This window comes from Festucalex cinctus, chromosome 5, assembly GCF_051991245.1.
Source record: "Festucalex cinctus isolate MCC-2025b chromosome 5, RoL_Fcin_1.0, whole genome shotgun sequence".
NCBI classification, from domain to species: domain Eukaryota; kingdom Metazoa; phylum Chordata; class Actinopteri; order Syngnathiformes; family Syngnathidae; genus Festucalex; species Festucalex cinctus.
Window position 1 is genome coordinate 19,005,603 of NC_135415.1, and position 13,458 is coordinate 19,019,060.

General features: G+C 37.7%; 1 protein-coding gene across 3 annotated transcripts in view; it reads left to right on the forward strand.

The window, feature by feature from the left end:
- The window catches only part of edil3a (EGF-like repeats and discoidin I-like domains 3a), a 91,530-nt gene that overhangs the window by 30,026 nt on the left and 48,046 nt on the right, over positions 1–13,458 (forward strand). For all 3 annotated transcript variants that reach the window (XM_077522483.1, XM_077522484.1, XM_077522485.1), the window contains one exon: positions 2,938–3,066. In XM_077522483.1, coding sequence (XP_077378609.1) covers positions 2,938–3,066 — 129 coding nt within the window. The remainder of the gene's footprint in view (positions 1–2,937; positions 3,067–13,458) is intronic.

A 13,458-nucleotide genomic window follows, 5' to 3' on the forward strand; every position in this document is an offset into this window, starting at 1 on the left:
CAGGCAGCGATCAATGACAGCTCGCCTGTTTTCTGAAGCTGTGCTGTGATTGTTATTACCTGGGACCTGAGCAACTGTGTCGTCGTCTTCAGTCAACAGCAAGTGGCAAAATGGCCGCCCCCTGAAATTAATAAAAACGGCTGGATATTCCACTAACGCAATATTAACCAGAATACCATTTTTGGAAGAGTGGGGCTGCATAGAACATATTATTGATTGGTGGGTTGATGTCCCACTCATTTTGTCCCGAAAATGTAGAAATACATCCATCCATCCATCCATCCATCCATTTTCTTGACCGCTTATTCCTCGCGGGGGGTGCTGGAGCCTATCTCAGCTGGCTTTGGGCAGTAGGCGGGGTACGTCCAGGACTGGTTGCCATCCAATCGCAGGGCACACAGAGACGAACAACCATCCACACTCACAGTCACACTCAGGGACAATTCAGAGTGTTCAATTAACCTGCCATGCATGTCTTTGGAATGTGGGAAGAGACCGGAGTACCCGGAGAAGACCCACGCTGTGTGCCAAAGACGTATTTATATGTTCTATGTTTATTTTTTATGCTAGAGCATACAGAAGGCTTTGATGCAGCCTCTGAACTGCAGAGAACGGGTGAAGCAATGGTAGTAATTCCAAAAATGGCCAGTAGGTGGCAGCAGAGTATAAGAGATCAAACAGGGCCATGTTGAAAACAAGCTGATTTTCCCACAATTCTAAACAGATTTCTGAATAATTATGAAGCTTAGCTATATTCTAATGCTAATTCCTGCAAAACGGAAACAGATGGAAATATACTTTCCTGATGAAAGAAGAGACTAATCTTTCTTTTGGCTGGCTCCATGTTTTTATAGCAATAGAACCTTGAAAAATGTGTCAAAATCTGGGCCTTGAAAAATCTGTCAAAATTCTGTAAAACAGCCGGGAGTGAAGGGGTTTGCTCCAGTGAAAATGGCTCGGAGTTAATGAGTGAAGGAAATATTTCCATTTTTTGTAAATAAACAGTAGAGATGCGTTTGATTCTTTAAGTATTTTGTTCAGTCTTTCTTTTATATGTGGTATTTCTATTTTTCATTACATGTTTTCTTGACTTCTGCTCTCATGTTGCCATCCAGTTTCAAAGATAAAAGTGTCCGTGAATCAGCCTTTTTTTTTTTTTAAATGTTGCTATGTATTGATTTTTTTTTTAACCTTCATGCCTCTGTCATTCAGAGCACAATGTCTCAGTATCTGTCAGACAACCCCCCCAACCCGTTTCCCTTTTTTTTTTCTGCTTTATGCATTCTCCATTAGCGAAGTGTCAGCACGCTTTGGTGCCACTATAGATCGTCACGTCAAAACATCCCAGCAAGCTGTCACCCGGACTCCCTCAGCAGGCTTCGCCTCTGTCAAGGCTCTTACACAATGTTGTGTTCAGCCGATTTGCTGCCACTCTCATTATTAGCAATATTGGCACCACTTCCATGGGATTACCTTGTTTGTAATTCCCGTTCTGGGGTTAATTCATGCAAAGAGAACAATAATCTGCTTACTTTTGATGTTTAATTTTCTTTTCTTTTTTTTTTCCGATTGCCTGTACTTATATATTTTAGCAAAACATGTTCTGTGTATTTTGGTTCATCTTTGACAGAAGTAGAAGGAAACATGACAATTAAAATGTCATGGCTGTTACCTTGTCAAAATGACATATGGCAGTTGTGAGGTTCCGTTTTTTTGGCGGCAGATAATTGAACTGATGGCTAGTCTATATTTAAGTTTTTGTTTTCTCAAGAGTACCACTTTTTGAATAAAATTTTCAAATCACCAGTCCTTTCAAACTAAACTGATTTGGTCAAGTACAGAAAACATTAAACTGTGGAGAAGTAATCACACTTAAAAGAAAGACATATTTCTAAATTCAACCACAATATAATAAAACAAGCAAACAAGTGTTTGAAACTGCCTGTCTTTGTTTCTCAGATTTTATTTAAAAAAAAAAAAAAAGCTCCTTACATTCTTGCAAAGACGAGTGCATTCCCATAGGTTGATCGTGTATAATCTTTTGGACCGATCTATTTCCTGGACTGACATCCATCAGCAGAAATACTTCCAATTTTGCATTACACAATTTGGATTATTTTGAGCTTTAAAGGCTGAGTCTGCCGGTTTCACTCTGGAAAAGGCTCTTTTTAAATACAGGATTTTAACAAACAAACTACTTCTCAATTTACAGATCAGGGCTTGTCTTCATTTCTGGTGGTGATTTTGTCCTAAACCTCCACACCCCCAGCCTGTATTTTGCCATTTTGTGTTTGTTTTGTAAACAGTGGCACGTTTCTGTGGAAAGACAGCGTTTACAACCCTCCAGCCAATCGCAGAGCAGGGGGTGGCGTGTCGTAAACGGGGCCGAGCGAATTTGCGTGACGTCACGAAAGCACGCACGGATTTATTTATTTTTTTTTCACTCACTCACTCACAGAAGCTTACATGTGTGAATCACTAATCATCACTCTTAACCAGTGTTATTTATCATCTTCAACTTTTCTTTTTAAACTGAAACATTTTCTTTTGTTCTAACTATCCAAATCACAGCCAGTGCTTTCTATGCTGAAAATGTTGAATTGGAATAGTGCGAAATGTGGAACTGCATGCAAATACAGCATTTTATTACATGATGATTTGTTTTTGTTTTTTTAGGTTGTTTTTATTTATATACTTATTTTTTTCCCCCAAAGTCAATTAGGAAAGGGAACCCAAATCCTTGCAAAAAGTCTTGATACACTCAATAGTTGGACATGTACGTCCAAAAGTTAGTCAAGTTTTTTTTTATATAGCCCTTAATCACAAAAGAGTCTCAAATTAAGTTCACCAGTAAAGGTTCTATCCTTGCTCCAGGAGGTTGTTGGTTTATGTTATAATTGCACTAAATTCTTACCTTTTTTTTTTTTTTGCATGTAGGGCCTTGCCACCCAAACCCTTGCCACAACAGAGGGACATGTGAGATCAGCGAGACCTACAGGGGTGACACCTTCATTGGATACGTCTGCAAGTGTCCCCCAGGCTTCAGTGGGGTCCACTGCCAACATAGTAAGTTTACCCCAACCTTTTGTTGTGAATTGAACATAACGTACCATGACACAATTGACGATAGCCAAAAAGGAATCTTACAATCATTAATGAGCTGGTGGTTCTTCCAACAAGTGAGAATGGGTTTCATTTGACTGACCTATGTCAAAACAAATGTAAAATTGGCCTGGAAGTAGAAAGGGGAGCTAATTCATGTTTAGTCAATATGTACAAAAAATAAAATAAAAATACATCCACACTGATACTATACATAGTTTAGTCAGACAATTGTTTCTGAACATACTCATTGCAACATGTCAATTAGCAAGATTCTACTTACTCTAACCCCGACCTACACTAACGATGTTGTTCCTGGACCAACACTGAAATCAGATGAGTTGTTTCCAAACATGTAATCTTGTTTTTATTAAAAGATATAGCACAAAGGGAAATGGAACAAGTCAGCATATCAGTATCACGTTATTATATTTGTCTCCAGCCAGAACTGTGCACTGCTGGCAAGCATACTCGTCATAATTCAGTTATTGTTTCCTTTTAAGCCCTCAGGGTTGTGGGAAGCTGATTTGAAATGGGCTGAATGCACTAATGTCTGCCAATTTTCCTCACAGTCATTACAGTTCAATGCGAGAAAATGAGTGAGCGAGAGAAAGGGAGATTGACAATTTTTCATCTGGAGAGACAAATAATCAAATCTAAAGCTCTATGGCAATTAAATGATAAACAGACATAAATAATTGCTACCTTAGAATAGCATTAATAAATGCTGAAGGAAATTATCATTGCACACCTTAAACTGGAGACTGACTACGAACAAGACAGACGAGATTCTTGGATGCAGTTATACGACGTACACATTAATGCTCAACATTCTAAGTCAATTGTACTTGAATTAATCAATTATGGTCTACATTTTATACTTAAATCAACTGTATGGAAATGTTGTAAGTACATTTTGACATTCAACATGGGCAACGTGTCAGCAAAATTAATGGGACAGAAAAGTTTAGTCATAGAGTGCAAATAAGCGTAAAAGTTAACAACTGTAAATGTAAAATCAGTAACATGCCCTACCTTTGAACTCATTCACTGCCAGCCATTATAGAAAATTTTAAAAATTCCAATACTCACGTGATATTACATTCAATAATGATATATAAACCGAATCTACCAAATGACAAAATAGACTCCCTACTTTTTGCCCCGTCCCGTTCTTTTCTAATTGACAGTAGAAAAATGTAGGTTTGCCAAAATACAGCCATTTCTCCCATGGACTCTGAAACTGTGTTTATTTTGTATAAAATGGGGCAATGATGTCATCTACCGGTGGTTGGGCATCAGTAAAGTTGTTTCCAAGTTTGATATTTACAATGGAGCATAATCAGATTCGCCCCCATTTAGCACCGCTCTAAAAAATACAATTGACAAGTATACTTGTCAAAGGCAGTGAACAGGTTTAAACACTAAGGTGTGATTTGATGAGCCAATGAAGAAAGATGATTGTGAGCAAGAAACACTAGTTTGATGTTTTCTTCGCCGACATTAACCATTCCTTTTTTACAATAGAGAGGTTAGATGATGGACCAACCACATCTGTTTCATTATTTAAGCAGACACTACTGTACATTGTCTTGAAGATACACTTGCATATTTTGCAAGTGGTACTAGTCCCATTTTTGTCAAAGCCACACACCTGAGGCATTGTTGCTAGTCTGCTGCGCAAACCTGCTACCTGTTGATTTCAGCGAGGCATCCATGTTGTTGCCAAAACGTGATTGCCGCCCCATCGATCCCAAGCTATAACTGTTATTGCAGACTGGTAAAGCCAAGTTGGTGCAGTGTATCTGAATCGAATAGTCTTCTCTTTAATAGGGTTATATGTTCTGTATCAGGCAATGAATACTGTTTAGAAGCACGAGTAGATAAACATTAAACCAAACACAAATCCAGTGTTTTAAAAGCAGTTGTGTAGTCTATCTGAGCTTTAACACACTATCTTCTGGCTTTTACTGCATTTTGCTTTATTGCTCTGTCAGAGCCAAATCCAATTTCACACCTTTGAACATTATCCTTAATACGTGCATTACACATCCTTCTTGTTAGAGCTGCTTTATGAAGCCCTGCTACAAATGTGTCACATGTGGACAAGAATCATAACTAGAAGCTCTTGAGTTGCTTACATGGTCTGTAGTACAGTTTGTGAACCTATTTTAGTAGACTTGTATTTAGATACCGGGCAACCATGTCTTTGTCAGCTATAGAGGTTTAAATTAGTGGTGTGCAATACTGCAAATTTTGGTATACAGGGCCAGTATCGCCGATACCAGTATTGATATTGATACTGTTAAAAAATTATTGCATATATATATTTTTTTTTAATTAAGGTAGCTGTATCATCAAATTGCTTAATCACTATCAATTTTCAACCTTTAAGTATTTTTGTATTGTTTCCTATTTCATTAGGACAAAGTTTGCTGTACTTCATCACTGATTTTTGCAGAAACATTACAACCATAAGACAGCCCATCACCTAACGTGTATAAGCATTAAATTAGTATGTCCAAGCTAAATTGATCATCCCAATTCAAGGTTGGCTTTAGTGTGACTGATTTTATTGTTTCAGCCTTGATTCATCTTTTGTAATCGTGCATCGTGAACCAACGTGACAACAGAGCTAGCGCACTGATATTGGGAGAGGAGTCAAACATCGTAATGAACTGTCAGTGCGTAAAGATAGTAGCTGATTGCCTCACTTGTCATGGGGTGCCAAGTCATTTTAAGGCTGCATGCGCTAAAGTTTATCAAGGACAAATGAAGCATAGAATTATAGACATTTTTCCCCCAACAAGTGTGTTATTTTTCCTCCTCTCACGACAAACCGTAAGTCATGCTCAACATGGCAGTGGCCTGTTGAACAAAAGAAATGAACAGCAACCTGAATTGCTGATGGTTGTCTTTTTGATGGCGGGTGCTGACTACAGACTTTTGCCATTCCTCTCGGAACACGGCGGTCGGGCAGAACTGATAAGGACTTAATGTAGGAAACGTGAATAAGACAGACAGCGTATTTTGTTCATCGACAGTCGTTATCTCGGTTCTTGCCACAGGACAATCGGTCCGACTTAAATCTGCTGTGCGCCGTGGCTTTTAATCAATTCCTTGCCACAGATCACAGGCCACCTTTCATCAATCCGTGCTGATGCGCCTGTAGTTTTGCTCTTTATGTTCATTTATATCCTCTGTAATGTTCGCCGCGCTGCTGACATCTTGCCTCTACTTGAATTTTAAGTCTTCAAAGTTAACTTTTGGCTCACATTGTGCATGGTCAAATAATCATAATGATAACCATGTTCATGCAATTCCAGACTTCTGAAAAGGTGGCAATACTTGTTGAGTTGATGAAGGTAAAATGAATGGCAGATAAGTGTGGATTTAAAGACATGCTGTATTTCTTCACACCAATTTCCAGGCAATAAATGCATACATACATATTTGAATTAATGTTTTACAATCAGAATAGGGTTGTGGTAAACTGATTTACCAGTACGAACTTCAACTTTGAGTGGTGCTCCCATGCACTTTTGATTCTGAAAGGGGAACCAAGACCAATATGTCAAAAGTTGGTTGTATTTTAAATGTGCGCATCTTCTTTATTAGTTGATTTTAAAAATAAAGAAGTATTTATTGTAATAAATAAATAAATAAATAAATAAATAAATAAAATAGATCACAGCTGCCTTTGTCAACTTGCTTATGGGGGACATTTGAGGTCTTTTCACTCTAACTTTGCGAGAATTCTGACAGCAAAATGCCCCCTTAATGTACAGTACTAAAAACAATCAGACAGTTTGTAAATATTAAGCAATGACATATCCAATTTCATTTCATCTACAAAAACTACTGAACACACCATGATCATAAAAATCAACATCTATCTACAAGTGCTTACTGAGTTGCGAGCTGATCTGGATCAATTATTGCAGATCTCTTTGGCATCAGAATCACAACCAGAGCCACCAACAATACAAGGATAAAATAAAATGGTTGCACATATAAGGGTAAAGTAGTCGTCAGACCGTTAGCTGCTGCTTTTTCCATCAGGAAATTGAATGCTTATTCAGAGTAGTAAATCCCAGAAATATATTAGAATGTGCAAGTGTGTCCACAAAATCTGTTTGCCATTCATCAGAGCTGCTCAGTCATCATTAATTAAAGCAGCAAAGCTCATTTTTAGGGAAGATTTTAACCTCAAACCATCAAAAAATATGCTGCTGGGGCAGGCTTAACTAAATTGATTAAGATGTACAGCAAAAAGTTGTGGAAATGTTTGCTCAAGGAAAAAAAAAGTTCCTTTGTAAACAAGTTGAAGAAATACTTGTCTGGAAAAAGTTTCAGTTAGGGTGCCTTGGGTCTGTTGTTTTTTTGTTTGTTTTTTTAATCTGACTTTGGGTCACAAAAGTAGTGAAGGATAATGGATATTATGGTAATCAGCACACCAGTTTTGTTCTGCCTCTGCTCTGGTGACAGCTCTGACTGGAGGCGTTAGGGTCTCTGTCTCTCTTAAAGAAAATCCAATAATGTAAATATATCTCCAAGTCTGTGGTGAAGTTATTTTGTCCTGCTCTGACTTTAGAGTAGAAGTGAGTACAACAGTGACTACAAACTCACCTATAGCCTCACGGTCTTTTTTTTGTGTTTTTTTTCTAAAACCATGCAAGGTTGTTCGAATCCAGTAGAGCTGGATTATTCATGGATTTTGTAGATTATGTTTTTTAGAGCATGCAACATGGCTGCATACGGAGAAGCGCTATCCTACTAGATTTTGTGTTGTTGAGTTAGTAAAATTTTCTAGGGATTATTTTTCAAAAAGAAACAAATGACTTCCCACTAAGAAATAGATATGTGCAGAATCACGGTTACACCGTTTGCCATATGCAAAAGAAAGAAGCCTGGTAGAAAGCAATTACTTTAGATTAAACATTAAAAATGTGTTTTTTCAGAAATGTGTGCACTTCTTTCTATCATCAGGTCTTGAGTCTTCATGGTATTTCTCTTGTTCACTACTGTTAAATACCAAACAAAACAACAACTGGAACAATATGCAAAAAAATGGGCCTATTCTCTGTAAAGATATTTATTTAAACAGCAATTAAGTGTCTCTTTTCCAGGCACCTTAGTAGCTTATTTTAGATCAGTGAACGTATCACTGAATATTTTTTTCAACACAGTTGTCTGTGATATGAATTATATAAATTTTTTATTATATCCAACAACCATTAAATAAATTATTGACAAGTGTTTAGGAGTATAAACACTAGTGAAGATTTCTATTTCTATTCATAGTGAACACACAGGCTTGCCACTGTGCTCAATTACTGTGCTTTCGATCTATATGGAGGTCACGACTGTTTTCACATGCTACATTAGCCCACCCACCGTTTTTACTCTTTCCAATCTGTGGCCAGATACATTTACAAGAAGTGATGAGAGTTTCCCGGGTGAAAAGTTCCACAGTTGACCAAATATCTCAAGAGGTGACCGCAATCACGCCGCCAGACACATCAATGAACAATAGCTCACGGAATGGCTGTTAATGGTCTGAACTCCAGTACGGAAATATAGTTAAGGTTAAGTTTGTGGCTTTCAATGAAACATACGTGCATTTTTAACTGCAAACAGCAAAAGTCAGTAAATTAGCAATCACTTGGTTAACAGATGAATAATACTGTGTTGGTAACCTTTAACCTGGTTTGCAAGCTGGTCTGTTAGCATCACTTCAGAAGTTGTGAACATTTTTTCTTGTTCTTCTCTGCTCTCCTTAGTCTGAAGTGTGCTGCTTTTAGCCTCCATTAGAGCGCTCTTGTCAGATCTGATGTGTTTGAGTTGATAATTATTTGGTGCATCCACAGTCATATTTAGTACACACTATTTGAAAACTTGTCAAATTCCTGTCTATTTTGCTCGTTATTTTACACTAGTTAGTATTTATTAGTGCTGTCAAAGTTAAAGCGTTAACTAATTAATTAATCACAAAAAATTATCGCATTAATCATTGTATGACCACAGATCAATCACACTATTAATTTTGACTGCAGATGATCCTTTTTAGCTGACAATGGATGGTTTACATTAAAGGTAGCTGTTGGGGGTAGCAATAAACATAACTACATGCATTAAAGTAAAGCATTTAATAAATGTTTACATATGCCGTAGGTCTTTTTTTCCCCATTTTAAATTATGCAAATAATTAATTGATTAGAAAAAGCAGGATGAGCGTGTGCAGAGGATATAAATTTTTGAAGACGTCTTCATAACATTAAATGTCGAAAAAATTAACACATAACAGGTGCACTTCAAATTAGGGCTGCACGATATTGGAAAAACATGCGATATGCGATATACTTGCTGAACATAGCGATATCGATATTTAACATGTACCTAAAGAAATGTCATTTTTATTATCTAATGAAAGAAAAACATTTTTCATGTGGCAAAATAAGCAACCTTAATGTAATCTTAGTTAATTAATTGTAATTATGTCTTGATAATTTTCAACTATTGAATGGCGATGCACATTTTAGTTAGCATCTGACTGGTCAAATTCATATAAAAAACATAAAATTCTATATAAAACTTATTGCATGCCTTTGCGATATGCATATTGCAAGGACCAATATCGCGATATCGATATTTTTTCGATATATTGTGCAGCCCTACTTCAAATTTATCGGGCAAAATATGTTGGGGAAAAAAGCTTTTTTTTTAAGTCAGTGATTAATCATGATTAATAAAAATGTAATCGTTTGACAGCTCTAGTATTTATAGTAGTGTGTGTATGTGCCTATATGAACATCAGATATATACTGTGTACACTGTATATACAAAAGCAATGACTTTCATCCCAGCCCTATATTATGTGTGTGTATGCGACAAGATGTGAAAATGTCTGTTGTCGTTGCTGCATCCTGGGTAAAGACAAAACTATCTCGTCTCTGTCAGAGGGCACTTTGGATAACAAACTGTGGGTAACAAGGTGGGATCAAGGTGTTAGGGACCACTTTTGTCTGAGCCCCTGACATTGATATGTTATTTAACCTTTTAGAATGGAGCCGAAAACGGTCTGTTTTTTTTTTCCCCCCGTTCCAGCACCGAGCAGCACCAGATATTATTTATTGTGCAAAGCTGTTTTCACTGCTGTAGTTACTGTTGGCCCGATACAGGTTTTCACATCTTCCTGTGTCAGACCCATCACTTATAATTTAAGAATGAGATGTTTTTGTTTCAAATGTAGCCCTCGGTTCTGCAAGTTCTGCCCATTATAAACTGTTGTGGAAAATATTCTTGTTTCAAAAACCTTCTCTGGAAAGCTCTTTTTCCACAAAAATGCTGGATTTGGTTTCAGGTTTGCGTCCAATTACAACACATTTTACATTTAAAAAGGAAGGTAATCCACATGTCAATTCATTCAGCCAACCTATTAAAGAATGCATTTGTTCAACTTTTCCTCCACTTTGTAACTTTTAGTGAAAAAGTTTGGCCGACGTTTTTAGCCCCTTTCGGCTTTAATTCAGCTACACTGTGACCTTGTGGCCTCTCTGGGAAGGAAGAACCTGCAGGACCTGGAAGATGGTGACAGTATCATCCGAGAGGCATTTCTAAACCCTCACACTCAATCCCGCCTGAGGTTTTGACTGGCACTAGCAGCCACAACGACACACTGAGAAATGCTTACCCAAACAAAGCCGCATCGAATCTAGACATGTCAAATATTAGGGTGCTCACAAAAATGAGGCGACAGGCTGTCACTGAGATTGGGCAGGTTGTAAACATGCATCTGGTCCATAATCCAATGTTTTAAGAAACCATATGACTTTATTTAAACAATTAGTACTTCGCCTAAAATGCAGTCCTAATAGTTCCCCGTCTGATCACAAGTCAGATTGGATGCTATTGGAGAGTTGAAAGATAAGGTCGGCGAGAAAATGAATAATTAAAGTCAGAGTGAATTTACTTAGTTGAAACTGCTGAAGCATCTTAATTTGACAGCATCGATATTAAACTCATCAGAAGTCTTCTGGACACTGACCGTAATCAAGAATGTTTTAAAATCGATAAACAGTAGCAGAGATAGGCGCTTAATTTGCAAAAATAAGTTTGTATCCATTTTTGCTTCACCTTAAAATAAATAATTTAATCCTGCAATTGAGAATCAAATAAATGTCTTTGCCTGTCAATTTGTACATTGAAAATCAGTGTTATTAAAGACAGATTCATTCTTTGAATTTTTTTTTTTTTAATTTCACTGTGAACTTTCACATATACCAGATGTTCTGTTTGTTTATCGTTAATGAAATATCATATCCAGGTCAAATAAAAATGTATCTATTTTTACAATTCCACAGAGGTGACAGAAATTCCTTTTTGTGTCATTCTGTGTCTGCTTACATTCTGCCCATTTGGCCTGCATTCCTTCATTTATTCATTAAATTTCTAACATTCACAATGTCATTGGTAAACTGGAACCTCTCCTGTCTGACTGGGTGAAATACGGGATATAACTCTAGATTGGTCGCCTGTCTTTCACAAGGGCTTTGTTCGGAATATCCTTTAAAAATAGTATTTTTTTTCCCTCCTCAGACACTCCAACCTTTCAGCATCACATCCCCTACAATACCTTTTTAAGGGGCTTCTAAAGTGCTGCTGTGAATAACTCCCCTGTAGACTAATCCCACTTCAAGAAGAGCGAGTCATCGGAAAGCACCTGTCTTAATCCTGCAAGTTTAATGCATCATCATATCCCTAGATTAGAAGCATGTGAACGTGTGGCATGATAACGCTCACTTTCCTAGCCTAGTTAAAGATCAAGGCAACTGGTATGTGCCATATTTTTCCAACATATCCGCTTGTAAAAATATGAAGCTTTAACCTTTGCTATGTGTGTTGTAGTAGTAATATGAGGCACTCTTCTTTCATTTGTGCTGAAATGTGAGCCGATCTTTTGACTTCACATGATAATAGAACCTGTTCAAAAAATGGAGGAGAGAAATATAATCAGTGGGAAGGATTAAATGAGCATATAGGATTTGTGTCCCAATGGAGATGTGCATATTAATCAGTCGTGGTCAGAAAAGAAGCTGCTTTATGAGCAACTTGGGACATATTTGTGCTGTTAGCTTTCATCACAGTTGTGTGTCACTTACTTTGTGAAAGTGTTTGCTTTGACTGAGCCACACTAACCCAATGTTGAATTCACATTTGGCCTTTTATGTGGACTCCATATAAAAATATGAAATGGCCTTCACTCCCAGACATAAACGTATAAATTCTCCACTTAAAACATATTCAATAAAGTGTTCTGTCATTGTGCTTATAAACCGATGATATACAGTACATTAGCGCCACCGAGCCTAGCATTCAAACGGAGTCAACTCATCGGGTGTCTGTTTTTCATATCCCCTTAATGAATTCATGCTGTTATCTCGAGAATCGCAAGCTTTTCTGTATCCAATCCAACGTCTGACTGCTGGACCACCATGAATCACATCAGCAGGGAGGCTTTTCCAGGCTAAACCCTCGCTGTTTAGAGAGTGGGATGATGACTTCTAACAAGGTTTGAGTATTCAGGGTCAGAGGCTAATTACATTGTCTGCTTCATTCATGATGATTGCTGTGCATAGAGGTCAAAACAACGTTCATAGACTGAAGGTCAAAAGGATCTACTTGCTTTAGGAAACAGAAGTCTGCTGTGGGTTAGCCAACATTATCTGAAGACACTCTATGTGAATGGTTGTCTTTGATGATATGTGATTGGGTGGCAGCTGCGATAGGTTCAGGCTTCCGATGATCTCCGACAGGATACGCAATATGTGAAGGAATTGTGGATGGATGAAAAACAACCTATGCGGGCATGTAGAGCACAGACAAAACACTGTACTTACTGTACCTAGTGGTAAAGTTGGTGAACTGCAGTTTCCTTGACTTTTGAGAATTAAAAAATGTGATACAATTTTTAGCCCATGTTGAGATCGAATTTTTTTTTGTAGGCATGCTTTATACATAAATAAAACCGTGACCGCCTGCTATGAATTCTCACAGGAAAACAATTAAAATGTTTGACTTGGTCTCTGAAAATAAAAGCCATGCATAGTTTTACTTTGGTTGGGCTCACAATTCCATCTATATGCTAATCTTTAATCTCAAAGAGGTACTTTTCTACAGTGACCCGGATGAACTGAAAGACAGTTTTTCCTCTGGCCATGTGGCCAGAGCAGGTGCCGGTGCTGTTGAGGTCATTGCAGCCCAGTAGAAAGGTCACCACTGACCCATACCATTGCAGACCTGAAGGCATGTTCCTGCTCCCTGGATACACCGCAGCCAATTTACGCTTCACGGCCA